At 40.0% G+C, this 27,999-nt stretch overlaps 1 protein-coding gene across 4 annotated transcripts in view; it reads left to right on the top strand.

The window, feature by feature from the left end:
- The window catches only part of BTBD9 (BTB domain containing 9), a 268,373-nt gene that overhangs the window by 6,747 nt on the left and 233,627 nt on the right, over window positions 1-27,999 (top strand). For all 4 annotated transcript variants that reach the window (XM_084828517.1, XM_084828521.1, XM_084828518.1 and 1 more), the window contains exons 2-6: window positions 2,449-2,660; window positions 3,892-4,255; window positions 7,156-7,420; window positions 9,687-9,906; window positions 14,507-14,626. In XM_084828517.1, the coding sequence (XP_084684643.1) occupies window positions 2,476-2,660; window positions 3,892-4,255; window positions 7,156-7,420; window positions 9,687-9,906; window positions 14,507-14,626 (1,154 nt within the window). In that variant the 5' untranslated portion in view covers window positions 2,449-2,475. The remainder of the gene's footprint in view (window positions 1-2,448; window positions 2,661-3,891; window positions 4,256-7,155; window positions 7,421-9,686; window positions 9,907-14,506; window positions 14,627-27,999) is intronic.

Genomic DNA, 27,999 nt, shown 5'->3' with positions numbered 1-27,999 from the left:
CTGAAAATCAGGCAGGCACTAATACTGTGTTGTTTCCAGTGCCTCCTGAAAACAGCTCTATTCCAGGAAGCCTTCCTTGACTGACCAGCCATGGTTTTTATTGGCACTCTGTTTTTAAAAAGAATAATTTTAATGTAGTGTTTTATACTTTTTATCTTATTGTTCACCCTCCTGGAATCTGTTTAGATGTGAGCAGTATATAAATGTTGTAAATACATAAATAAAATAAAAATATTGAAATGTATATCCTGCCTTTTGAACCAGGAAGCTCTGAGAGGTGGCTTGCAAATTTAAAACCCAAATACACATTAAAATTATAAAAGCACATTAAACAAACAACAAAATGGAAACAATTTCTTAAAAAAAAGAGCAAAGAACAAAAAACCATAGCCCTCACCTGGCATCTAAAGTTATCAAGCATGGGTGCAGTGAACTTTCCATAGTGTTCTACAGCCCTGGTGCCACTGTTGAAAAGGTCTTGTCTTGGGTAATTGTCAGTCATACTGCAGACTGTGGAGGAATATGGAGTAGGATCCTTGAGGACAATTTTAATATATGGGGGTAGATTCATAGGGAAGAAGATGGTCCTTGAAATATCCCAGTATTCTGGATCCAGACTGTTGAATGGGGCCTGGGAACCAACTGGAGGCCAATGAAGCTTTTTCAAAATTGGCAACATATGTTTGCTGTGGCTCATCCCAGTCAACTGCGTGGTTTCATTTTGAACCAATTGTAGTGATTGAGAACCTTCAAAGGCAGCCCAGTGTAGAGCATGTTAGAATAGTCTGGTCTGGAGGTGACTACGATGTGAATTACCACAGGCAGTATCTAACACTGCTGCTCCACCTTCACTATTGCATATCTCTAATGTAGATGGGTTTTCCGGGCCGGGGGGGGGGGGGAATGTTATTGGCCTACCACTAGAAGTCACTTATGCTAGCAGTATGTCAACAGTGTAAGTGGAGCGGCAGTGTTCAATACTGCCCCAGGTGGTGATCTCTTGGCTTTTCAGTCTATTGAGATGAGAAATAGGCAGAACTCCAACTAATGGCACAGCTACAACCAAAGATGTAAAAAGGGAGACAAAGAGTGTTATGGTTTTCAGTAGCTCTTGAAGCTCCAAAATGTCTTAGATGGTCTTGGGTTGTTGACTCAAAAACATACATAAAATAGTTTTCTGAAAACATGATTTTACTTGGTGTTTTTTTTTTTTAAATCCCATCGCTGTTTTGGGTTCTGTGTACAGGGATAGCCAGAAACTTTATCTTTCACCTGAGTATAGGGTTCTGTTTGCATACACATAGTGTCTAAAGAGGTTTGAACCAGTGTCTATTTGTAACTTGTTAAAACTCTTGGGTTTATTTGGCTGCTGTTCACATGAACAATGCAGATGAATTTTATGTTAAGATCTTATCCTTACTGGCTGCATAAATACTTGCTAAATAGAGCCTATTTCTTGCTTTGTTTATACACATCAAAGAGTGCCAGACTGGGAAAGGCTGGCACTAAATATACATATTTATAGAACTTATGCTATTAGGCGGTATAGAAATATAATAAATAAACAAAATATCCTAAATATAAATTGTGTATGTGTGTGCATGAAATAATCAAATGGATATTCTAGGGTTTTGTTCTCAATTAGGGAAGAAGATGTCATAGGAAAGTATATATGTTATTTAAATGTGCACAAAACTTTATCTTCCCCAAAGTGGGAGTTTAAATAAAGTGGCTTCAGATTATATACCACGTGAGTAACATGAACAGAGCAAAATGGCTAAAGCATATGTTTTGCAAATGTCATGTCTCCCCTTGAGAGGTCTTTTAGGCTTTGCAAGTAAAGAGCATAAGATTCATCTTTCCATAAAAGCCTCTTCAGCCTGAAAGCACACTGGGTATAGATACTTTCCCAGTAGAGCTTTTCAAGGACTTATTAGTATCTCTGCCTTTATAAAACATGATTCTATGAAAAGGCTTCCTATATGAATAATTGAAAATCCCTGTGATCTCAGTTTTGGAGAGTTAATCAGGCTCCTATGAGAATAGGTCATAAATACTTATATTCTAGCTAATTATGGATGAAAACCCTTGGTGTAGATTTCAATATTTAATTTGAGCAGTGCTATACAGTTCTTAATTGATCTGCCCTGGTTACAGAATCAATTTTAACTTGTACAGAGTATTATAATTAGTGAGTTGGCTGACTATGTGGAAGCCCTACAACAGAATGATTTTGTTTCTTCTAATTTGTTTTATAAGGGCTTGTTTATTTGGAGCAGTTAGATTGGCAGTGTTACATTCTGACATTTGCTTTCATTACATTGGGACCTCCTTTTAGCAAAGTAGCTTTCATATCAATCATTTGATGAAATGCATTTACGTTTATATTACTTTTAAATAATTCTAGAGGCGAGTACTTTTTTTTAATATTCCTGTGCTTTTTTATAGGTGTAGGATAACGCATTCTCCTACAAGATGAGTAACAGTCATCCACTCCGTCCTTACACAGCAGTAGGTGAAATTGACCATGTTCATATTCTGTCGGATCATGTTGGTGTTCTGATGAATGGGGAGGAGTACAGCGATGTTACCTTTATAGTGGAAAAGAAACGTTTTCCTGCACACAGAGTGATTCTGGCAGCGAGATGCCAGTATTTCAGGTGAAGTACAGATTCTTACTAGATGTGCTTAGAGCTTCTAGGCAAGCAAGATAAACTGATATCATCTGTTCAATGCATGTGAGCTTTCTTAACGCCTATTATGGCACAGTGTTTAACTATGAGAAGATACTTGTATTATGCTGCCATATTTTGACCTTCATTACATAGGCATCCCAAATTAATGTTTTATGTTCAGGATGAAAATTCAGGATGTTCATACACTTGTACATGCTTGTCCCTGGGGAATATTGCTATTTTGAATTAGTTGTGAAATGTATATATGAGGTGCTTTTATAAAACATAAGTTATAATTATATAGCAGGGTGTGAGATTTCACATTTTATCTGTTCCTCACTTATCTTTTGAAATGCAATTATATAGCAATTCCCACAGTTATGAAAGGCAACTCTGTCTCTCTCCATCCAAAAATGTAATGTTTCCAAGCTTTGTTTTCTACCTAGTAATAGAAGCATTCAGGGAAGCAAATCAAAAGTCTAATTTTCTTACTAAATTTAATGTATGCCTCTTTTTGATAGATGTAATTACATTAACTGTAGTTTCTGATTAAGTCCCTTAAAAGTGCAATAGATGGCTGGTATATGGCGTGAGGGTTTGAGGAGATTCCTGAAAGTGGAGGCATCTGCAGTGGATGCAGTTCCTGTTCATGGTAGATGCCTCCACTCAACTTACAGGGATCCTGCTTTTACACTCAGTCCTCCTTGCTGCAGCACACCCCATTCAGGAAGCGTTCCCCAACCCTTTGTGTAACATTTTCAGTGGGCTCTGGTGGGCTGACAGGGAAGGAGGGAATGGAGAGAGTCAGGTTCCACAAACTCCCTTCTGCCACTGTGATGTTCGATGTCGCCCTGTGTTTTATCAGACACAGCATTGCTCAGGCAAAACCTTCTGCTGGATACTGCTGTATTAAAACAATTTGTTTCCTAAATTTTGTATCATTGGTTCCACGAATTATTTACAAGTGAATGCCAGAATAGCTCTCAGATATTTGTCCTAATATCTAGTAGCAAGTGGTCAGATCCAAGATAAAGGTTATAGTTTTTTTTATCCTAAGGACCAATTACAATTGTTTTGCAACTGCAGAAATTTCACCGGCAGGTGAAATTCTGGAGGTTTGTGGTGGTGATATTCTATCTCCTTTAAGGCTTATATGAAGTCTCTTTTTTAGAATGCAGTTTTTTTACATAATTTTTTTCTCTCTGCATTTGTACAGAGCGTTGTTATATGGTGGAATGCGTGAATCTCAGCCTGAAGCAGAAATCCCTCTCCAAGACACCACTGCAGAGGCCTTTACGATGTTGTTAAAATATATTTACACGGGCCGTGCAACATTAAGAGATGAGAAGGAGGAAGTCCTCTTAGATTTCTTGAGTTTGGCACATAAATATGGATTCCCAGAACTGGAGGATTCCACCTCTGAGTATCTTTGCACCATCCTAAACATTCAGAATGTTTGCATGACCTACGATGTTGCTAGTCTCTACTTGCTTCCCAAGCTGACATGTATGTGCTACATGTTTATGGATAGGAATGCTCAAGAGGTACTCTCCAGTGAAGGCTTTCTGTCACTTTCTAAGGTGTGTGTCAGTTTTAAGCTTTCAGTTAAAAAAAAAATCATTTTTAGTACTTTCTAAAAGTGTTTCTTTGTTTCTAAAAGTGTTGTTAGAACTATGAATATTGGGTGTGAAGAGCACTACAATATTCATGGAGTACAATTTCTGTGCAATGTATGGCTACATCCCCATCTTCCACATTTCTGGGATGAGTCTTGGAATGGAGTTTCCTTGGGAAAGTGCCAAGACACAGATTATTGGGGAGGAAGTTGTAGTTCTACCAAAATGTTGCCCCCCTTGGGCCTTCAATTGGAGTACACATGGATTCTGTATTGATTGTACTTTCCTTTCCCTGTGCATGCCCTCTATTCTCCCTCATTTATATGAGATTCCTTGGCTGTGTTCCCACCCTAAGATATTTCAAGACTGACTGTTTTTCTTTCCAGGGGACCAGCATGATTGCTGAGCTTATACCATGCTGCTGCAGCTGTATGTCATCCTCTCTCCTCTTCCCTTACTCTAAATAAACCCTTCCCCCTCCATCGAAGTGTTGAAAATATGAAAATAGTGCCTGAAAAAGGCTCCAAGAGGGTAGACTGTATGCCGCTTTCTATCCTGAAAGTGAGCAAGAAATAGTTTGAACGTATAAGTAATAGAATTGCTGTGCCAACTTCTTTAGTTGCCAGTCATATCGTTTTTAGGTATCTTTCACTGATCCTCATTAAATTAAGTCTTTACTACCATATCATTCTGGAACTGAATCTTTATGTAAAATCTATAGATCTACATAATTCTTGGTATAGAAGTTTACTTTTTGCTTCATTGATACAATTTCATTGAAGTCGGATCTTATCTCCTCTGGAAGGTAAGGACAGATAATGACAGTGTTAAAAATAGTGCACCCCACCCCCAAACCCCATTCCAAACCCCCATAATGAATACCTCCCACCACAACCTGTGCATTGTTTCCACCTGTATTGTTATTCATCCTTGAAAATAGCTATTGGTAGACATGTTATTCAATAGGCTTAAGTGTGAGATCAATGAAAAGAGTTTTCTAAGGATGCAAATCTAGGTTACGTTTCCAAAGAGTGGGTAGAAAGGAGGTTTAGGCTACAGTCCTATACCTGGGAATAAGTCCAACTGAATTCAGTGGAACCTACTTCTGAATATGCATTTATAAGATTGCATTGTTAAAAGATGTCTCAAGTATTTATATGTAGTTTTAAAAATCAAACAAACCCAACTTTCATCTTTTCAGTAGCTTCACATCTACCTGTATTCTTTTCTAAATGGCAGATAGACACTCTGTGGGTTCTATAATTGTCTTGGTTTCTTACTAGGAATAAGATAACTGGGCCATTTTCTGACAGAATGGTCTTGGCTGTTACTTTTGAGCAACTAATACGTCACTTTAGAATACAATGATGATAGTTCTAGGATGAGAAGAACAAATTAGCTCGCTCTTGGGGCTGAGAAGCAAACTACCTTTGTATTGAAAATGGAACTTCTGAGGCATGCACTGTCTTGAACTGTGGGAGAGCTTTTCTTTTTTTCTGGGAATTTCATAATGGACGTAACTGTCTCCATGGAAAATAAAAGTAAGGTTTCTGATCAGTAATTGGCTACTGGCGAACTATTTGCTCAGTTGAATGGTATTCCGATTTTTAATGCAGCTGACCTCAGTAATTAAAAAAAAGAGGGAGAGGTAGGGAGCGAGGGTGAAATCCAATGTTGCACAAGCTGACTTCCATTTACACAGCAGGACTTCCCCCCTGTAGTCTCCCATGCACCTCCAAAATCTGCTCTGGAGGGTCCATCCCCTCCCCATTCTGATGATGGAAGCTGTTCTGTCAGTAGGAAGAGTTAACTGGATACCACCTAGAATTGAGAGAATCCAGTGGTGACAAAAACTCATGCAGTGATTCTTACAAACTATCTTAATAAGAAAATCAATTATAACAAAAATATTATTAAATCAGAAAAGCTGTCACTATAAAATCAGTGTTGTACCAAAAATTAAAACAGGAGCCCAGAGAGAGTGATCAGTAATTAAAATCATGTAGGGCAGTAAGTATCTTTAAACAGTTATGGAATTGTGTTCAAATCATGATTTTTGGCATGTAGCACAAGTTGGGAGTTTACAAAAATAACTTTTTTGAAGATGATGTGGTAATGCAGATGTCAGGCTTTCTGTGTCAAACATTGATTCTTTAAATGCCGTTCAAATATAAAATCGTGCTTCTCACTGCTGTTGCTCAGTGTGCCAAAAAGACGCTGAGCACTATCATTCTATTCTTCTATTTTTTTCTTTTGATACTGTTAATTGTCATGTTGTTTTTGTGCTCTTGGTTTTTAAGGTTTTGTCTAAATTAGGATTTACATTCATAGGGTAAGCCCAGCCTTTAAAATGTATTTTGTATAACACCTTGTTTAGGCACATCAGAAATCTTGTTTTATTTAATTCAGAGACTTCTGAATTGTTTAAAATTAACAGTTTGGGAAAATCAGCTTTGCTCATGGGCGAACAACTTTGTCTATGAAGTTGTACTGTCCTGCAGAAGTTATATCTTAAGTGTGAGCAGAGAGTGGTGAACATTCACCTAGCTTTAGCCCCTTAAGTGGTTTAGAAAAAAGCTGTGGCTGATACTGCTTTTTATAGGAAGGATAAACATTTTGGAGTTATGTTCTAGATGTATGTGTTAGATATTGCTTTTGTGAGAATTTATTGCATAGAAAGATATTGCACAGAATCAACTTTATTGCAAAACAGCATTAACACACTTCATAAAGAAGACAGCTTATTTTGGGAATTCAGCAATACCTATTGAGGTGCAAGAGAGTACAACTGTTTTTTTTAGAGTTCACAGTTACAATTTAAGATTTTGATATAATTACATAAATTTCTTTCTCTTGCTTTTTAGCCAGCTCTTCTCAGCATTGTACTGAGGGATTCATTTGCAGCTCCTGAGAAGGATATTTTCCAAGCCTTGATGAACTGGTGTAAACACAACCCCAAGGAAAATCATGCTGAAATTATGCAGGCAGTGCGCTTGCCACTGATGAGTTTGACAGAGCTTTTAAATGTTGTAAGGCCTTCTGGATTACTATCGCCTGATGCCATTTTGGATGCCATTAAAATTCGATCAGAAAGCCGAGACATGGAACTCAACTATAGGGGCATGTTAAGTAAGCCACAATATTCGCAACTTGCAAGGGAAAGCTTTAAATGTTGGCCAGTACAATTTAATTATAGAAAAACTATTCTTGCTGAGTTTACTAGCAGAAATACGTGGCTTCTATAGTTGACCACACTTCATAATTCTAACCCTTAGACATCAGAAAGAACTTTCTGTGTAGTTCATTTGTTTCTAGCAAATTGATTGAATAGCAAAATGCTTATACTCACTGGGTTATATTCAAAGGTTGCATGAGCAGAAGGCCATGGTTGCAACCAATCATTTGTTCTTCTTGCATCTTCAGATTGTTGAAAGCACTCCTGGATAGTGTGGGCCATGTCACAGGGGAGGCAGGGAACATTGTGTGGGTCCAGTTTTGGGTGATTCCTCACACCCATTGTATCCCCCTTGTGATACAGTCCATGCTGTTCAGAAGGACTCCTGACCTGCGGGAGAGGCTTTTCAGGGGCACGGGGATCAGTGACGGGGAGGAGAGGCCTTCTGTTTGCAGAACCATTGGATACTATCCACTGCTTGATTTTTTAAAATGCATTCCATCCTTAATATCTCTGCCATTTAGACAATTAATGGGGTAGTTCTGCATGCCCCACTTCACATCCCTCAACTATGACTGCTGTCATGAGGAAGCTGAAAATCTGCAGTCATACTCTTGAGCTAGTTTTTTTTAACTGTTCTGAATTTTTAACTGTTCTAAAAAAAACTGTTTAACTGCCTGGGCAGGGTAATGGACTGGATGAGGGCCAGTAAACTGAGTCTCAATCCAGACAAGATGGTGGTACTACTAGTGGATGGTTCAGCTGCCTGGCTAGGTGATGTTCAACCTGTTCTGGAGCAGGTTGCGTTCCCCCTAAAGGATCAGGTTCGTAGTTTGGGGGGTGCTCTTGGGCCCAGAACTGTCACTTGAGGCACAGGTGAACTCAGTGGCATGGAGCACCTTTTATCAGCTTAGACTGATATACCAAGTACACTCTTATCTGGACAGAAGTAGCCTAGGTGCAGTTATCCATGCTCTGATAATCTCTCATCTGGATTACTGCAATGCATTATATGTGGAGCTGCCTTTGAAAATGGTCCAGAAACTTCAACTGATCCAAAACAGGGCAGCAAGATTGTTAATGGGGACTGGCCAATGAGATCATAATATGCCAGTACTTTCCCAGCTGCCAGTCCCTTTCCAGGCTGATTCAAAGTGCTGGTATTAATATTCAAAGCTCTAACTGGCTTGGGGCCAGGTTATCTGAAGTTATCGCCTCATCCCATATGTACCTGCCCAGACCCTAAGATCATCTTCAGGGGTCCTTGTCTGGGGGTCCCTGCCAAAAGAGGTAAGGCAGGTGGCTACCAGGAAAAGGGCATTTTCTGCTGTAGCAACCTGGCTGTGGAACAAACTCCTTAAAGAGATTTGCCTGGCGCCTACTCTTTCCGGGGCCAGGTGAAAACCTTTTGTTTTCCCAGGCATTTTTAGCATTACAGGGTTTTTTTTTTTTAGCTCTGCTGTCTTAAATCTGCTATTGCATTTTAAATATCTGCACTGCAGCTAGGTTTTACTCTGGTTGTATTTTTATTCTGTTGTTTAAGCTATTATATTTTATATTGTATTTTCTGTTGTATTTTTGTGATTTTAATGTTGTGACCCTCCCAGAGAGCTTCAGCTATTGGGTGGCATAAAAATGAAATAAATAAAAATAAATAATACAAATAAATAACATAACTTTATTAATTTGATGCCAATTTTCCAGGAATGAGTATTCTGTGCACCTTTTATAAATACAAAATTAGTGAGTAATAACAAACCTTTTTGAACAGTATGGCCACAATCTAGTAGAAGTTAGTCATGACTAAGGCTAACAGAAATCAATGGGACTTGTTATAGTCATGACTTGGTTCCTTTCCGTTGGTTTTAAATGGATTTAAAGTGCAATCCTACATATGTTTAGACAGAAAAAATGTCCTACAAGTCCCAGCATTCCCCAGCCAACAGTACTGGCTGGGGAATGCTGGGAGTTGTGGTATTTTTTCTGCCTAAACATGCATAGGATTGCACCCTTTGTCATGGCTAATATCTGTTGGAGTGTGTTCACTGTCTTAGTTTGGAAAATAAGTTAATCTTCCAAAAGACAAAAAGAGGCAGCGATCCTAACAAATAGACATTTTGTCATGGAAGAAGAAGGCGCTTTGTAGAAATTTTCTGTTTTCTCCTTTTTTGTATTGGAAGAGCATAATTTAAAACATTCTCTCATCCCTGTTCTTTCCAGTACCAGGTGAGAACATTGCCACTATGAAATATGGAGCCCAAGTAGTTAAAGGGGAATTGAAATCTGCTTTGTTAGATGGAGATACACAGAACTATGATTTGGATCATGGATTTTCCCGACATCCCATTGATGATGACTGCCGTTCTGGTATTGAAATTAAATTGGGTCAGCCATCAATAATCAACCATATACGAATACTGCTATGGGATCGTGATAGCAGGTAAGTGTCCTGTTCTAGATCGAGTCTTGGCTGTTTGCAAGCATGTACAGGGAGCGAGGCAATAGAGTAGTCAAGCTAGCAAGCAAATGTTTCAGTCCAAGGAGGTTTAGGCTAAGGCAGGGGTGCTCAAAATCTAGGCAGAGGTCAGAACACAGGCAGGCAGTCAGGCAACAAGGATCAGGCAGCAGCAGGAGTAGTCAAGATAACAAGAGGTCAAACACAGTAAATCAGTCAAGTATGTTACGCAGTCAGAAGCAGAGTCACTGAGCAGTCCAAAAGGTCAGGAAACACAGTATCAGTCAGGGGGCATGATTCAGGAGGCAAGCTACCTGGCAGAGGCTGGATGGACCAAGTTGTTCCAACACTGGCTGGGTTTTCAGTGGAGGCTTTTAAGCCCAAATCCAGCCAGGCCCCACCCAGAGCTCAGCTGCAGCAATCAGAGCTTCTTATTCAGAGCCTACTCATGAGGAGTCACTTTTTCCTGAGGACACCTTTTCGGGAGGCGAGCACTCCTTCGCACAAGAGCGCTGCTAGCCTGTTGCTTGAGGCGATGATGCTCCTGGGGTTCAGGGGGTGGCTCAGCCTCTTCCTCAGAGGCAGAGTCCCTTTCTTTTGCCAATGATCGCCCTGCAGCCACTTCTCTCGAGGGCTCAGGCTCCTGTGGGTCTGGTGGCAGTCCCTGGTCTGGGGTACCCTGGGCTTCTGGAGCCTCTAGCTCCTCCTCTGGGGAGGACTCCTCCAGTCAGGCATGACAGTAAGTCACATTCATTTTGCCTATGTGGGTCTTCTCTTAGAATGCTACAGGTAGGGATAGGATAAGATAACTTTATTTTTGGTCTCCTATGACAGTGTTTTACTGTATTGAATCTACTTACAACTGCAATCATTGCTTGCAGGGCGATGATGAATGGAATTGTCATTTAGCTCTTTATGTAGCATATATGATGCTTCATGTAAACCTGAATCTGAAATTGCTCCCTAGTGAACCAGTACCAGGGACCACAGACTGAAAATTGGAATTGAAACTAGTTAAATGGTTTACTGAAATACAATGCTCAATACAGGGTTATGAGATAAATAATAGTGTAAACCCAAATGACAATACAAGAAAATGGGCAGAGGGCGAGGGAGAGAAAGAACTAATGTGACTAAGGGCACAGTCCCTCATTGAAGATACACCCAGCGAGGGAGCGATAGGATTTGGTGGAAGCCCTGTTATGTTGGCAGGACATAAAATACACTGCTACCATGACAGACATGCTGGTGGAACACCCCAAATATGCCATTAGAACGGCTTAAATAGTTTGGAGGCTTGGGTGGTACAGGGAGTAACACAGTTACATTGTGTTCTATACCCCTTCAATCAGTGGTCACCCCTCCACCTTTGGCACAACTTTACACCAACCTGAGACCAGATGTAAAGAGCCCTTCTATTGACTTCAATGGGAGGGGATTAAAAATGTAGTCCCCATGTCAATGACTGCACCACCCCATATCAGTGTGGTAGAGCATAGGATAAGGTCTTAAGTTAACTTTGCGTTGTTTAACCCACAAACAACCATAGTGTCCGGGTTTGCAAGTCAGGCAACAACCTCTGCTCGGCTGATCAGAGGCTGATTATGCAAAGTGGAAGCAGCTCGCATGCAGCATAAAATCCAGCAAAGTGTGGGTTAATTAACCCACCATTTGTTGTTGTGATGTACGAACAGAGCCTATACCTGACTGAGTCACACCTCAGGGAAAGCCTGTGTGAAGAGAGGGATCTTAAGAAGATGTCTGAACATCAGAACTGTGGGAGCTTGTCTAATGACAGTTGGTAATGTGTACCAGAGGGTGACTACAGAGACACTAAATGCTCCGCCACAAGTGTTCCTGAGGTGAACCTCAGGATCATGTGCCACCATCAGAAGTGCTCCCTCTGAAGATTGCAGAGACCAGACAGGGTCTCTGGTGAGATCCAGGGTCTATAATATCATAAGGGAAACAAGGATACTATGCCTGTTGCAAATCTCAAGTTTCTAATAGGGCAGAATGATTAACTTGTAAAATTAGATGATGCATATGATACAATATGATATGAGAGTAGTTGAGGAAAAATGATGTAAAGTGATGAGGTGATCTCTAAGGTAAACTGGTCCCAAGTTGTTTAGGGCTTTATATGTTAACAACAACACTTTACACTTGGCCCAGCAGCTTATTGGCTGCCAGTAATGTTCTTTTAGAAAAGCTGTAACGTGCTGTTGGAAAGAGATCTCTGTTAAGCAGCTTCACTGCTGCATTCTGCATCAGCTGCAGCTTCCAGACCAAGTGCAAGGGAAGCCCCACACAGAGCGCATTACAATAATCCAGCCTTCAAGTTACTAGTATCTGAACCACCGTGGCTTGTAATTGGTTATCATGCTGCTGCTTCATGTAAATGTTTCTTTTTATTGTTTCTACCTTGATCTAACATTTGTTGTTGAAAGATGAAATATTTCAGTGTTGTATTATATATGCATTTCTCACTGTAATTTTTAATTTTTTATGTAAACCACTTAGAGATTTTACTATATTAATCAATAAGTAAGTATTACTAATAAATAAATCTGATGAGAGTGATTTTAAATAGAATGTTGTGATTTTGAAACAGCAGTTAAAACAGAGGCCCCAAAAGGCCTTTCTTAGAGCGCAATCCTATGGGGATAGGCGGCCGCCTCTAAACTCTGAGGCAACCGCCTATCCAATGCAGCTCAGGTGAAGCACATCGTTCCCTCTGTGCTTCTCCTGCCCTGCATTTGTGGCTAGACAGCCAGTTTTGGCTGTCTAGCTGCGGGAAGGCGGAGCTGGGGAGGAGGCTGCCGAACGACACATAGGATGTGTCGAACTGGCATTTCTGCCTTCCCTACCCTGGAATGCCCCCTGGAATGCCCTGTTTTGGCTGCTCTGCGCTCCTCTTCTGAGCGCAGAGTATGAAGCCTTTTCACACGGTCTATGAGGCAGTGTGGAAGGGGGGGAAGGTCAGTTCTCCGGGAACTGACCTCACAGTGTGGGCTCCGAGGTTGGTTCCCGGAAACCCACATATCCTATGGCCGTCTAGTCGCTGACTAGCGGCCATAGGATTGCTCCCTTAGTGGTTAACAAAAACTTACTTATTAATTAATTAATTACATTTATATCCCACCTTTCCTCCAAGGAGGAGTGCTTGTGTATGAAACTATTTTACATCTATATATTCGTATAATTACTTTAAAGATCTAATAAGGCATAGATAAATATGAACTAGCAACTTCTACTATAATATCGTAAGGGAAATGATACTATGCCTGTTGCAAATCTCAAGTTTCTAATAGGGCAGAACGATTGACTTGTAAAATTAGATGGATACATATGATACAATATGATAGATGAGAGTAGTTGAGGAAAAATGTTGTAAAGGGGGTTGTAATACAAAATAAAACTTCTTTTCAGTCTCCTTTAATTGTGTGCTGATGTTTATTATCTGCTAAATCTCCCCTAAGCTCTCCTGATGTTCTAGTAGAAATACCTACTAAATGGTTAAGGTTTACATTTAGCCTATGTAAGAAGAATACAAATTACTTTTTATGACTTAGGTATGTTAAATGTCTGCTTTTAACGTTCCATTATGTCTGAAGGAAGACTGTTTCATTTTTTTGAGATTGTGAATGTTGCCATTAAAAAGATCTCAAAGTATTTTAGCATGTAGTTATATTTCAGTTTGAGTTGTACCTGTGATGCAAATAACTGTGGGAACTGGAGCCTTGGTTGCATTAAAAACTAACATATTTTTATATAGTCACTAAGGCTGCAATCCTATGCGTGTTTAGACAGAAAAAAGTCCTACAACTCCTAGCATGCCTCAATATCAGTGAAGCTTAGGGGAGATTTAGCAGATAATAAACATTAGCACACAATTAAAGGAGACTGAAAAGAAGTTTATTTTGTATTACAAACGCCTTTGCATAATTTTTCCTCAAGCCAGCATAACTGGCTTGGGCATGCTGGGAGTTGTAGGACTTTTTTCTGTCTAAACATGCATAGGATTGCAGCCTTAGTGGCTATATAAAAATATGTTAGTTTTTAATGCTAAAATACTTTGAGATCTTTTTAATGGCAACATTCACAATCTCAAAAAAATGAAACAGTCTTCCTTCAGACACAATGGAACATTAAAAGCAGACATTTAACACACCTAAGTCATAAAAAGTAATTTGCATTCTTACATAGGCTAAATGTAAACCTTAACCATCTAGTAGGTATTTCTACTAGACCATCAGGGGAGCTTAGGGGAGATTTAGCAGATAATAAACATTAGCACACAATTAAAGGAGACTGAAAAGTTTATTTTGTATTACATCCCCCTTTACAACATTTTTCCTCAAGCCAGCATAACTGGCTTGGGCATGCTGGGAGTTGTAGGACTTTTTTTGTGTAAACATGTATAGGATTGTGCCCTAAAGGTATAATTCATTTTAGGCTAAGCGTTATGTTGTATAGTGAAGTTTGGGTGACCTTAACATAGCCACTAGGATATTTAAGGTATATTGTGTGAAGTTGGCATATGGATAATTTCAATTTTTAAAAATTTATTTGCTGTTCAAAGGTCTTACTCCTACTATATTGAGGTATCCATGGACGAACTAGACTGGATTCGTGTAATCGATCACTCCAAATATCTCTGTCGATCTTGGCAGAAACTGTATTTTCCTGCCCGTGTCTGCAGGTTAGTGGATAATGTGACTGTCTTGATGCAGTTTTGTGTTAATGGCTATGTCTGAATTGGATTGATTTTGTTGCTTAGAGTGCCAGGAATTGGGGTTTGGAAAAAAAGCAGAACAGTGGTTGAGACAGTTGTGTGATGAACAGTGGTGAACTGCAGGTCACCCCAAGTTGAACAACGTATGTTAAGTTCTCTCCCTTTTCTCCCGCCTGCCCCCTGGCTAATACTCTGCATAAATAACCATTTGTGTTCCAGTTTTCATTTACTTTTAAACTCATCTTTCAGTCCTATAGCACAAAAAGCACAACACCATTTTAGTATGTAGTTGTATGTGCATTGTAAGCACTGTAGAGAACAGTTTATTTTTGTAAGTACTTCATAACCTCAATTAAATGTGAATATTGGTTCTAAATTTTGGAATGGTGCTGAAAAACCAAAAAGGGACAATTGAGGAACTTCTATAAATTCTTGATAACTCACGAGTTGGGGTTGGACTCGGGGGGTTGGACTCGATGGTCTTATAGGCTCCTTCCAATCCTACTCTTCTATGATTCTGTGAATTAACCACAACCACCAGTTAACTGCAGTTTACTGTTATAGGAATAATGATAGCAAAATGCTTGGCATGGACCTATCTAATTTCTTAAACTGTTTTAAGCACTTCCCTTTAAGAAAAGGATCAAACTTAAGCCTTGTCAGAGAATTGAGTACATTCTTTATCTTCTTCACTTTGTTATTCCTGTAGAAAGTCTCTTCTTTTCTTTCATTATTCAGGCAGCTGCAATTTAGCATCAGAATATTAAATGAAAATGTCATTTTCCCCTTCAGTAAGTTTCTGCAGTTTAACAGGGATTGCAGTTGGGACAAATGACAGTGTGAGAGATGAACTCTGATCTGAAGAACATTACTGTTTCCCCTTCCATTTCCTGGCTAGTATTTGAGCCTGTTTGTACATAACAACCTATCGGTTTAATAAACAATGGGTTGTCAGGTGAGAATGCACCATTCCACTTTCACCACACAACCCACCTGCTTCGTAGGTTATGGAGCATGTACGTGTGAACCTGAACTGCTGGATTGTTTAGGGGATAAACAACCTTGTGGCTAACTCAGCAACAAGCCATGGGTTAATTGCAGGGTTGTTTACCCCTTAAACATCCCAGCAGTTTGGGTTTGTGTGTCACGCTCTACAACCTAAGAAGGAGCCAATCGTGGGTTATGGGGGTAACAGTGCGTGCTTTTCCATGCTCATGCATGACAACCCATCAGTTTTTAAACTGATGGGTTGTCATTACATGTGAACCAGGTCAGCGTATGGGCTCTTTTTTCCCTTGTGGTACATACAAGTTCCTTTTCAGGTTTCCAGAATGTTTTTTACATCTTTTTCTAATTCAGATAGGAAAAAATAACAAGTATATTGGCCAAGTATAGAAAAGTAAAAGCTCCAGTGTATAAACTACAAGAAAGATTCAAGAAGTAACATCAGTGTCATCAGGGAATATAGTTCTTGGCTCTTTCCTTTGAAGTCCTCATGGGGTTCAGGACAGCAACTCAAAGCAGCAGTGGCCTCAAAAACATAATAAAAATTTAGATTAAAAATAGGAAAAGGTAAGTGTTTTGCAAAATATTGAGTGCAGTTATTGCTTGCATTTCTTTCCTCATAAATTAAAATTTAAAATAAATAATGAGACAACTTAGTCATCCAGTTGGATATAGCTTTTGGAAGTGTAATAGCTATGGGCAGTAAGAGCTATGTGTAATAGCTACAGGCAGCAGATCATATATTTTCTTTCATCTCTGAGGTTTTAAAGGAGGGATCCAACTAGATGTATTTCATTGTGCAGCTGCTTGTCTTCATTCTTATAATATATTCAGTACAAATCAGGTAGAATGCCTTACATTTCTTTTCTTTGGGATAAAGACCAGAGAGAAGGGAAAATGAGCACAAGATGCCCAGCATCTCTCTGGCACAGTTGTGCCCCAGTTGGCCTGACATAATTGTTTTTGTAAATGGGGATATGGAATACTAAAATCAGCAAAGAGATGAAGGTAGGATGGGGTACAGGAGCTGTAGTGGGAAAGAGAAGGTGAGAAAGCCCTGTTCCATGAGTAGACTTCATCTCATGATTCTTAGTACCTAAGAATTTCAATAGTGGGAATTTTCTGGTGCTAAAATAGGAGTTGGGGACAGGAAAGAAAGACTGGGTTGAACTGAAAGGACTAAACTAATAGGAAAAAAACATACCTTGGAAGCTCTGGTTGTGCGTGGGGTGCTGGCTTCTCAGTCCCAGTCCCAAAGGCTGGGACTTTTGTGGTTTCAGTGGGCACTGTCTGCCCACTGAAACCACAAAAGTTGAAGGGGCTACCCACATGAGGAAACATCACCTCCACACATGCATCCATAGAAGTGCTTTTTGCTTGCATACAAGGGTGCTTGCATTCCAGCCATAGCTACTTTTTTAGTAGTACCATCTTTGAAGTTTATCTTTATGAAGAGAACTTTGTTCAAGAGTCTATGTCAGCTACTGTGCAAAGGAATGCTTGGATGCTTTGTAAGGATATGGGCACAACTGTAGAGAAGGGAAGATACTTATAGATTATCTTTACTCATTTGTATCAAGTTGCTATTTTAAGAAAATGTAACAGGTTTTATTTGATACTTGATGATGGTGAAGGGCAAGTACTCTTATCTGGAAAAGTTGATGATTGTTAAGATCATTAAGAAATATTGATATTAAAACAGCCTTGTAAATAAGCCCGCAAAAGTTACTAGCCTACAAAATATTTACAAGCCTCTTAAGAGCCTAGTAGCATGGAACTCAGGCTAGTAAAAAAAAAAAAAAAGCCTTCTACCGAGCAAACAAGGGATGGAGCGATCTGTCCCATCTCTGAAAGCTTGCTCACTCCCCTGTGTGGAATTCATTGTACTCATCAACATGAAATTCATGGTCTCCTGTGGTACAAGATGAAGAGTTAAATATAAGGTTGCATTAAAATCCCACCAAGGTGTGTTGGAATCTTGAATTATTTGCATGTAAATATCAGCTACGTAAGTCAAGAGGCATCTAGTTCTGATTATTCCAGGAAAGTGTACAAAGACTTTTAATTTAATATTATATAGGCAAAAAAACCCTTCCTTGCCACATGACTTTTCTTTGCTATCGGCTTTTGTTCTGTGTTCCCTGCTTTGTGCCTCCTAATTTGTGGGCTTAGACTTTTCACATAACAATACCATCTTCATATGAACATTACCACAAATTTATGCTGGAAGAACTTGTTCCACACAATGCACAAACAATTCTACTTAGTTTATTAATATTTAAATGTATTCTAGAAATTTCACAATAAACACAGACTGATTTAGTTGGCCTAATCAGTCATTCATTGCATTACTTGCAATATATTGTAGCCACCACTATTACAGCCTGAGATTCGTTTTGAATAGCATTTTGAAAGCTGTAAATTAGTTTCTGAACTATTGATGCTATTATTACATTCTATGCGTAGTGCATTTCAGCAGAGACGTGGGGTAGACAAAACCATTTGCTTATAGTTATATACGTGTTAGTAACCCGTATTAGTCAATGGGCTGGATTTAAGATGCTGGCCCAGTTTGCACATAACGGTGGCAAATTGTGGGTTAATTAACTCAGGATTTGCTCTGATGCATTAATTCTTAGATTAACTATGGGTTGTTTAACCCACGATTAACCCATAAAGTCTTCATTTGCACGTCATAAATCAAGCTCCTATCGGAGCTTGATTATGCACAGTGGAAGTAGCATGTGCCAGTTGCACACCATGGCAAATAGTAGGTTAATTGACCCACAATTTGCTGCCATTACATGCAAATAGAATTACATGGGTCGCTTTCTGCTTATGGAAGGGCTGTCTTCTGCCATGTACTGTTTTTCTTGGAGAAAAGTTAAACTAAATCCAAAATGTTCTTCTGCTTGTGTGTATGGAAGCATGAGAGCTGCTATAGAATCTCCATATCATAGCACTTTGCAAACTTTTATGGAGCAATGCTACAGCAGCTATTTTACTTCAGCTTGTGGTTCTTTGGGTCCAACCCAATATCATTTTGTTCATGTGATATACAGCCCTTATGTGTTTCCTTCAGCAGGAACCACAAGGATGTGTTCGGGAGGGAAGGGGTTTGTTTTTTGGTTTTACAAGAATGTTGCTATTCTGTGTGAAGGAATGCTGATTAAAGGGACAGAGGGAGCTTTGCTCCAGCAAAAGGCTTCACTCTGAAGGATTAATTGAAATATTCTCAAGTTGATGCTGCTTTGGACTGAATGCTGAACTCTGTCTATAGAGGATTAATTGAATTGCCATACGTCTAATTAAGAATGCCCTATTCAAAGTGAATGATGTGGGAGTGCTTGTTGCGTCAGCATTTCTGAAACTAAGTGACACTGGATCTGATCAGTCTCTTGGATGGGAAACCACTTTAAGCCCCATGTAAGAACAGGATATACTTTTTTTTGAGAAGGAAGAATGCCTTGTTCCCAGTAGGACTGTTTTGTACATACAGACCTCCTCATTTCTCTGGATGAGCCTGTGAACACAGTTTTCACAGTTCAATAAGGATGCTTGTGCTTATTATCAAATAAGGTTGATAGCTAATCATCAGGTTGACTGGATGTATATCCTAACATAATCAAAGAGTTTTGTTTGTATATGATTAGCTGGTGCACTTAATATGTAATTGAATCCTCATTCTATTAGTGGCTGTGTAATTCAAGTTGCATCTTAAGATTTGCTAATTTATTTATTGGATGAATGATTAGGTGATCGAAAACAAGGCAGTCATCAGTCTTGCGGGATTGACTTTGTTTCTTACTAGAACCATGAGAATCTGCCAGGTGCATACACTTAGAATTAAATAATTCTGAGCCCAGGAATTTGTTCTGAGTAAGAACCAAACTGAGCTTACAGTCCTGTCACAGAAAATTGAGTCCAGCCCCCTGCATTGAGCAGGGGGTTGGACTCAATGGTCTTGTAGGCCCCTTCCAACCCTACTATACTGTGATTCTGTGAAACCCATTCATAATTAACTCCTCCCCCCCCCCCAGTTTTCATTATTTCAGCAGTGTGATTTTGGATGGCTTATTGCCATAGTTAAACAAATGGGAGTCAGAAATCCTTGCTAATCTACTTCAAATCATACAGATACCTGCCAGTAGATCCTGATCGACCTTCTGCCCACCCCGATCTAAAAGACTGATTGTGAATGACAGCTTTGATATACTCTGCCCGTTTTTCCATGTAGAAGGCAAGATGACTGCTTTACTTGCCTACATAAACTGGAATATTTTGTTATACCTGCTTCTTTAATGATGGAAAATGGAAAAGAATAATCAATAGCTGGGATGGACTGGAAACCCTTGGCCAGGAACTGTGAATTTCCAGCCGGAGAGTGGAGGACAGGAAGGCCTGGCATGCTATGGTCCATGGGGTCACGAAGAGTCAGACACAACTGAACGACTGAACAACAACAGCTTAACTACCTCTGTGCTTCACATAGCAGGAAAGAATAAAACAGAGTTTATTGAATTAGTCCAAAGACCATATCAAAGAGAATAAATAAAAGCTTCACATAAGAGGAGCCAACAACTGGGCAAGACCTCTGGCAGTTCCAAAGTGTATCGCTGATCTATTCCCAAGGTTTGCATTTTGCTTTAAAAAGTCAAACCTGTTAACAGATATTAACAAATTCACTAGTGCAATCAACAGTAGATGTTTCATAATGGCTTTTTGTAATTAAATACCTTGTGTTACCACACAGTATTACTGTTAGATTTGATTACTTTGCTGTTTGGACTAAATGTTGATTCACTACATATTTCACTTTGACTTATATTAGACTAAGAAAGGAAAGTGATAGCAAGTTATCAGATTCAATATTCTCCTTCCTTAGACTATACAACCTCTTTCTGGTCTTATTTTATATTAATATTTTGTATCTGTGCAAAGGCTTTATAATGGCTCATTCATTTGACTGGGCTATATTCTCGCATAGCCCTGGAAGGGATATCATGGTTGATGGCAATGAAAACCACCAACAGATACCAAAGAACCAACAGAGTTGCACTCCCTACCTCCATTCCCTGGTGTAATCCACTGAACTGGTATCTGGAGGCAGTTTTATAACAGATGAGGGCAAGCAAGCTGAAACTTAATCCAGACAAGATGGAGGTACTGTGGGAAGCCAACTACTGTGGATGGAAGCTTGCAACTGGTCCTAACTGGGTTTGCACTCCATCCAAGTATGTGGTTTGGGAGTTCTCCTGGTCTTCGCACTATCTAGGGAACCTCAGGTGGTGGTGGCAGTAGCCAGCAATCCTTTCCACCAGTTTAGTCTGGTACACCAAGTGTGACCCGATCTGGAGAAGATGGGCTTTGCTTTAGATATCCGTGCTATAACAATATCCAGCCTAGATTACTGTAATACACTCTGTGTAGGGCTGCCTTTAAAGACTGTTCAAAAACTTTAAATGGTGCAAAATGTGGCCATTTGTGTACTGGTAGGTCCTAGGCAATTGGTTCATGTGACACCTATAGTCAGGGCCAGAAATATTGGGACAAGGATAACTGTTTTGGCAGTTGGTCTCTGTACACCACCACATTGAAGTTGAAAGGAAACACACCCAGATGGGAGCAAAGTCAGGACTTTCAGCTGTAATTCAAGGGGTTTGACAAAAGTGGGGCACTATCCAGGAAGGACAGCCAGTGGCATACACCCCCCCTCCATCGTTGGTGGCTCATAAGTAATGGAACAAATGGCTGACAAGCTGCTGCATGGCCAGGTGTGGCCTGTTTCCTGGGTACCCCATGACCAATCAAGCAGATAAAAGGCTTGGAGATGGTTCTGAGTGTTACATTTGCATTTGGTAGCTGTTCACTGGAACTCCCAACATGAGGTCCAAAGACGTGTCCATGCGAGTGAAGGAGGCCATCATTAGGCTGAGGAAACAAAATAAACCCATCAGAGAGATAGCAAAAACAGTGGGAGTGGCCAACACAACCGTTTGGAACATCCTGAAAAAAAAGGAATTAACTGGCAAGCTCAGCAACAGCAAAAGGCCTGGCAGACCACAGAAGACGACTAAAGTGGATGACTGCAGAATTCTGCTCATGGTGAAGAGGAACCCTTTCACAACATCTAGCCAGGTCAAGAACGCTCTTGCGGAGGTAGGCATGTCATTGTCAACATCTACAGTCAAGAGATGGCTTTATGAATGTAAATACAGAGGCTTCACAACAAGGTGGAAACCACTGGTAACGCTCAAGAACAGAAAGTCCAGATTAGCCTTTGCCAGCATACACCTAAAAAAGCCTGCCCAGTTCTGGAATAAGATTCTTTGGACTGATGAAACCAAGATTAACTTGTACCAGAATGATGGGAAGAGAATAGTATGGAGAAGGAAAGGAACAGCTCATGATCCCAAGCATACCACATCATTTATCAAACATGGTGGAGGCAGTGTTATGGCATGGGCATGTATGGCTGCCAATTGAGCCGGGTCACAGGTGTTTATTGATGACCTGACTGCTGATAAAAGCAGCAGGATGAATTCTGAAGTGTATAGGGCTATACTTCCTGCTCAGATTCAGCCGAATGCTGCCAAACTGATAGGACGCCGCTTCATATTGCAGATGGAGAATGACCCAAAACATACAGCAAAAGCTACCCAAGAGTTTCTCAAGGCAAAGAAGTGGGATGTTCTTCAATGGCCAAGTCAGTCACCTGATCTCCACCCAATAGAGCATGCTTTTCACTTACTAAAGACAAGACTGAAGGCAGAAAGACCCACAAACAAGCTGAAGGCAGCTGCAGTAAAGGCCTGGCAAAGCATCTCGAGGGAGGAAACTCAGCATTTGGCCATGTCCATGGGTTCCAGACTTCAGGCAGTCATTGACTGCAAAGGATTTTCATCCAGGTATTAAAGGCGATCTTTAAGTTTGAAATGATGTTGGTTTATTCCATTACTTATGAGCCACCAATGATGGAGGTGTGTGTATGCCACCGGCTGTACTTCCTGAATGGTTAGTGCCCCACTTTTGTCAAACCCCTGGAATTACAGCTGGAAGTCCTGACTTCGCTCCCATCTGGGTGTGTTTCCTTTCAACCTCAGTGTGGTGGTGTACAGAGGCCAACTGCCAAAACAGTTATCCTTGTTTGAATATTTCTGGCCGTGACTGTACATTGTAGCAGCTACACTGGTTGCAAGTACATTTCGGAGCTCAGTTTAAAATGCTGATATTGTCCTTGTAAGCCCTAAAAGTAATTTGAAGGACCTCCTTCAAGCATACAATCCTGTACGCACTTTGATTTCAGCACTGGAGGTTCTACAAGTATGCCTGCCTATAAGAACAATTAGGCTGGTGGGAAAAAGGGTATAGGACCTTCTTGATAATGGCACCCCACTTGTGGAACTCTGTTCCAATTGATGTCTGCCAAGCCCCATCATTAGAGGCTTTGAGTGAGCCCTGAAGAATCACCTTTTTACTCTGGCCTGTAATTGAGTCAGGATTCTACTGGTGCTGTTGTATATATGTGTGTTTGGTTTAACTGTTGATTTATTTTATTTTATTTTATTTGTACCCCCCTTTCTACCAAGAAAAATGGCACTCATGGAGGCTTACAATCATAGATAAAACTAAATTAAACAATAAAATAAATGCATTAAATCATAAAAACACAACAGTATCAGAATAAAAACTAACAGACCCGCTTACATACCAATGGACTACTTGAATCAAAAGGTCTTTGCCTGCTGGTGGAAGGACAGCAGAGCGGGAATGAGCCTAGCCTCCCTTGGCAGACTGGGAGCAGCCACTGAGAAAGCCCTCTTTTGTATCACCAGCAAATGTACTTCTGAAGGTGGCAGTCTTGAAAGAAGGGCCTCCCCCGAAGATCTTAAGACATGGGTAGGTTCGTATGGGACAAGGCAGTTTTTCAGGTAGCCTGGCCCAAGCTATATAGGACTTTATAGTCATAACCAGCACTTTGAATTCTGCCTGGAAACAGACTGGTAGCCAGTGAAGCTGTTATTACTGATCTGTTTTTATCATTGTTTTATTCTGTTTTTTATTTTTCAAATTTTGTTGTACACTGTCCTGGGAGGGTTTACTCTAAAAGGTATCTTACATAAACCTTTTAAATAAAGTTGTTGCATTCTTTAGAAATCATAATTTAGCTTCCCACTGCACTGATATAAAAATACTAAATAACTGTTGTTATGGGTAGTGTCCTATTGTTCTGGTGCACTTGCAGAAACAAATGTTGGTGCAACACACATGCTCATTTCTGGAATGGGGCAGGTCAGCGGAGCTTGTAGAAAGGAATTCTGCTGAACGAGCATTTCCTTTTATTTCTGGGGTATTTTTAGAAGAGTAAAAGCCCCGTTGCGCGAGCGGTCACTTCTGCAAGCACAACGAAACCAGCAGAGGTGGAATGGCCCCACTGGATTTTGCCCTACATGTTTTTAAATTTTATTTCTGCATTTTAATTTGCAGGTTGCATGGGTGCCTTTTTGGGGATGAAAAGTGGAGTAATTTGTTAAAAAATAAAATGAATAACAATACTTGTAAGGTAAAATAATGCCATCTTTCCCTAGTCTTCCTACAGCCATGGAAAACAGACCATAGAAGAGTATTTGCAAATACCATGGTTGTCTGAGTTTTGTTTTAAACAAAAACCACCAATGTACTATTAAACTGGTGAGAAAAATGATAAAACTGGCATTTTACCATGATAATGAATTGAATAGTCTCCTATAAACATGTATATTTAGACTGAGATGTTATCTTGTATTCATATTCCTTCTACATAAGCTTATTATTTTGATCAAATGCTAAACACTTTGGAAACTCCTTTTTGTTTGTTTTGTAGCAAAGAGAGTGTTCTGGTAATGCATAAAGCAGACCAGCCAATTGCAGAAACAATTGTAGAGTAACTTCCTTTTAAGGACTGGGAGGGAGAGAAGAATCCTTACAGTTCTAAATGTGAAATGGCTGTGGGGAGCAATATCCATTGTGTTGGTTCACATGATCAAACAGCGATATGAGTGGGCGGTCATTTTGAATGTTCAAGCTTGTCATGTCATCTGAACCCAGGGACTGTGGGTTATGCAAGGCTTAAACAAATAACCCTTGCATAACCCTAAAACAAGCCGGCGGTTCTTCAAGAGTTGTTCCTGGTCCCTGGGTTTGGATGACCCGACAAACTGCAGACGCAGCTTGAACATTCATGGGTGCTGTGGCTCAACAGCGAGCTGCGGTAATCGTGCGAGCCCAGTCAATTCTGCCCATTCAGTTGGCTTTCACTGGTGGTCAAACACTGGATGATACTGGACGTTCCTACCAATGTTTCCTAGTTCGCAAAGTAAATAAATAATGTAATTATGGAGTATTTAATATTGCCCTCTGTGCATCCCCCTCCTTGTTTTAGCTAATATCATGTGGTTGAGTAAGCTAATTTAGAAGCTTGAAAAAGTCTGTAGTGGTGCCACAATTCTTGTGTCATTTATCTTGTATCCTTCTGGGTAAATTTTCAAATCTAGTTATGTTCAGATAGTAAGTGTTAATTTGGTTGGTAATTATCCTCTCAGAATGACAGACATAGGAAACATATGCAACAAACTTTGGCACACTGTCAGTTTCTTCTATAATCCACTACATTAAATTTGATTATGTAAGTGACAAATATGCCTCTTAAACTGTAAATCAGCCAGCCCTCTGAACATTCTTGTTGATTTATTTTTTACTGTGTTTTTATGTTGCTTCATCTATCCCACAAGATGGCAAGAAATTTATTTAGGATTTAGATTTTACTGGATGTGCTGTGTTCCAGGCAGATGGCAAATTGGCACATAGCCACATGGTGTCACTAAAGTATAACTTTAGTCAACTGATGATTTGCTTTGCTATTTTTGAGGATGCACATTAGAAACTGGTAAATTATTGAGAGTGTATTAAATCTGTATACATTTAAGCGTCATGCTCTTTTCTAGCTTTGTAAAATATTATGCCTTGAACTCTTTGCTTATGGAATGAGGAAGGATCAAGGGAGCAAATTAAAAACTCAGAGACATCACACATTTTTCTTTACATGAATCTCTGGTAATCTGCTGGTGATGCAAAAACGTCTGGGCAGAAAGGAAAGACCGCTATGCAAATCAAACAAATCTAAGGTTTGGGATACCATTATATCTGTGTAGAAATCTGGAATGTGCAAATATTAGCATATAGCCAAGCTAAGGCCTTAGCTAAAAGGATGTTCCCTGATTACAAGATCTTTTATGTCTCACCTTTTGTATGTTTGATCATGATTTGCAGCTGTAATCTGCACTAACAATTTTGTTTTTCACTTGCCGAAAGAAAAAGAGTATACAATAGGCTGCGATCCTAATCAATAAACTTGACACCAAAACCTTCTTCCTCCCCCTCAGCACCCCCCCTCCAGGGCTCCCACCATCACTCCATGCCAGTGCTTCCTTGCCAGGTGGGCCCACCGCAGGCCTTGTGAGCCTCAGCGCCCCAGATTATGTGGGGCTCTTCCAGAACAGACGAGCACAAAATCTTGTTCCTTTCTCCCCTGAACATGGATCACATCCTGAAAACTATAGTGTTCCCTGAGGACATTACTCACACGTTCCCGATAAAGCTATTCCTTCACAGCTGAATAACCACTATGGGCTGCTTTTTCTTACCCACCCTCATAAAACAGCAAAGACCCTCAGAATTGGGATTGATACGCACCTTGGCAGAGAAGCAAAGCCTGTTTTGTGTATTGGTCTCCAGACAGTATGAGCAATGTGCCAGACTATTTGCCTGGTGAAAATTAATATTTCACTATGAAAATGGAGGACTAGTGCTACAGCAGTTTGTGGAATTGTTGTGAAAATATTTGACTGATATTGAACTATGTAGCCCTGAAAACCCAGGAAAGGAGAAAGAATCAATTGATTCAGTTAGGTAGTCTCCTTGTGTTAGGGATCTAACTTTCTGTTATCATAAAATGCAGATTCTAATTTCATAAACCATAACTCCTAAAAATTGAAAGCCCCAAACAGTTGGTGCAATGAAGTGATACATTAATCAAGTTTTAAAATCTGAATTTAAATACAATTTTAATTGTACCCATATGCTTTGTGAAAGGTGGTTCACACAAGATGACCTGGCTGTAAGTACTTTACATGGGCTTCAGGATTCAGACAATATGTTTGTTCATATGTCTTGGGCACTTAACACATTCTTGACACTGTGATTGTTGAGCAGTAAATAGCAGTGTAATGATTTGTATTCAGTGAGCTATTATTGACGAACAATGCATATAAGGGGATATTCTAATATTTATTTTAAAGAATGAATTAAATGAAAGTGTTAATTCTTTTTAAACATATCTGTCAGAAACAGACATTTTGATATAGCATTGGGTGTTGAAAAAGCACTGATCTTGAGAGCAATGAGGAGACTTTGAGTCCCTCCCGAGTACAAAATGAGGCCTTAGGGGAAAGCCATCAGGCAGTGATCCAGTTCACATGTAATGGCAATTCCTGGTTTGTTTAATCATGCTCCAGAGGATGTCCAGGGTGTGCACAGCCCAATGAAACTGTGCTGTTAGTCATATGCAGGGTTTTGGGGCACACTTTGCCAGTTTGCACATAGCGGCAATTCCTGGGTCATTTAACCCAGGAATTGCTGTGGCCGAGTGGGAGCAAACGAGTGTGCTGCCACCTCTGTGCTCTTTGATCATAAGAACATAAGAAGAGCCCTGCTGGATCAGGCCAAGGGTCCATCTAGTCCAGCTTTCTGTTCACACAGTGAACCAGCTGGCCATGGGAAACCCACAAACAGGACATGAGTGCAACAGCACCCTCCCACCCATGTTCCCCAGCAACTAGTGTACATAGGCTTACTGCCTCTGATACTGGAAGTAGCATATAGCCATCAGGACTAGTAGCCATTGATAGTCTTCTTCTCCAGGAATTTGACCAATCCCCTTTTAAAGCCATCCAAATTGATGGCCAGATTGGTTGGTTCCACGTTCAGTCAACAACAGAAGCAAAAGAAATGAGCATGTTGAAGGCGGCTCATTCACTCCCACTTGGTCATGGCAATTCCTGGGTTAAATGACCCAGGGTTTGCTGGTATATGTGAACTGGCAAAGTGTGTCCAACAAACCAGCATATTCCACCCATTATAACTAAAGACATAGTTTTAGTGGGCTGTGCACACTCTGGACATACCTAGTTATTATCGTGGTGTTATTTTATTGCTGTGTTAACTCCTTGTTTACATATATTGTGGTTTTCATGTCTGTTGCAAAGTATTTCAGAGTTAACAGCCTAGTTTACAATAAT

Source organism: Heloderma suspectum, chromosome 1 (assembly GCF_057233095.1).
Source record: "Heloderma suspectum isolate Gila_16-S chromosome 1, 16-S_ref, whole genome shotgun sequence".
Taxonomy (NCBI): Eukaryota; Metazoa; Chordata; class Lepidosauria; order Squamata; family Helodermatidae; genus Heloderma; species Heloderma suspectum.
The sequence above is the reverse complement of the archived record's forward strand: the minus strand, read 5'-3'. Positions and strand labels throughout refer to the sequence as shown.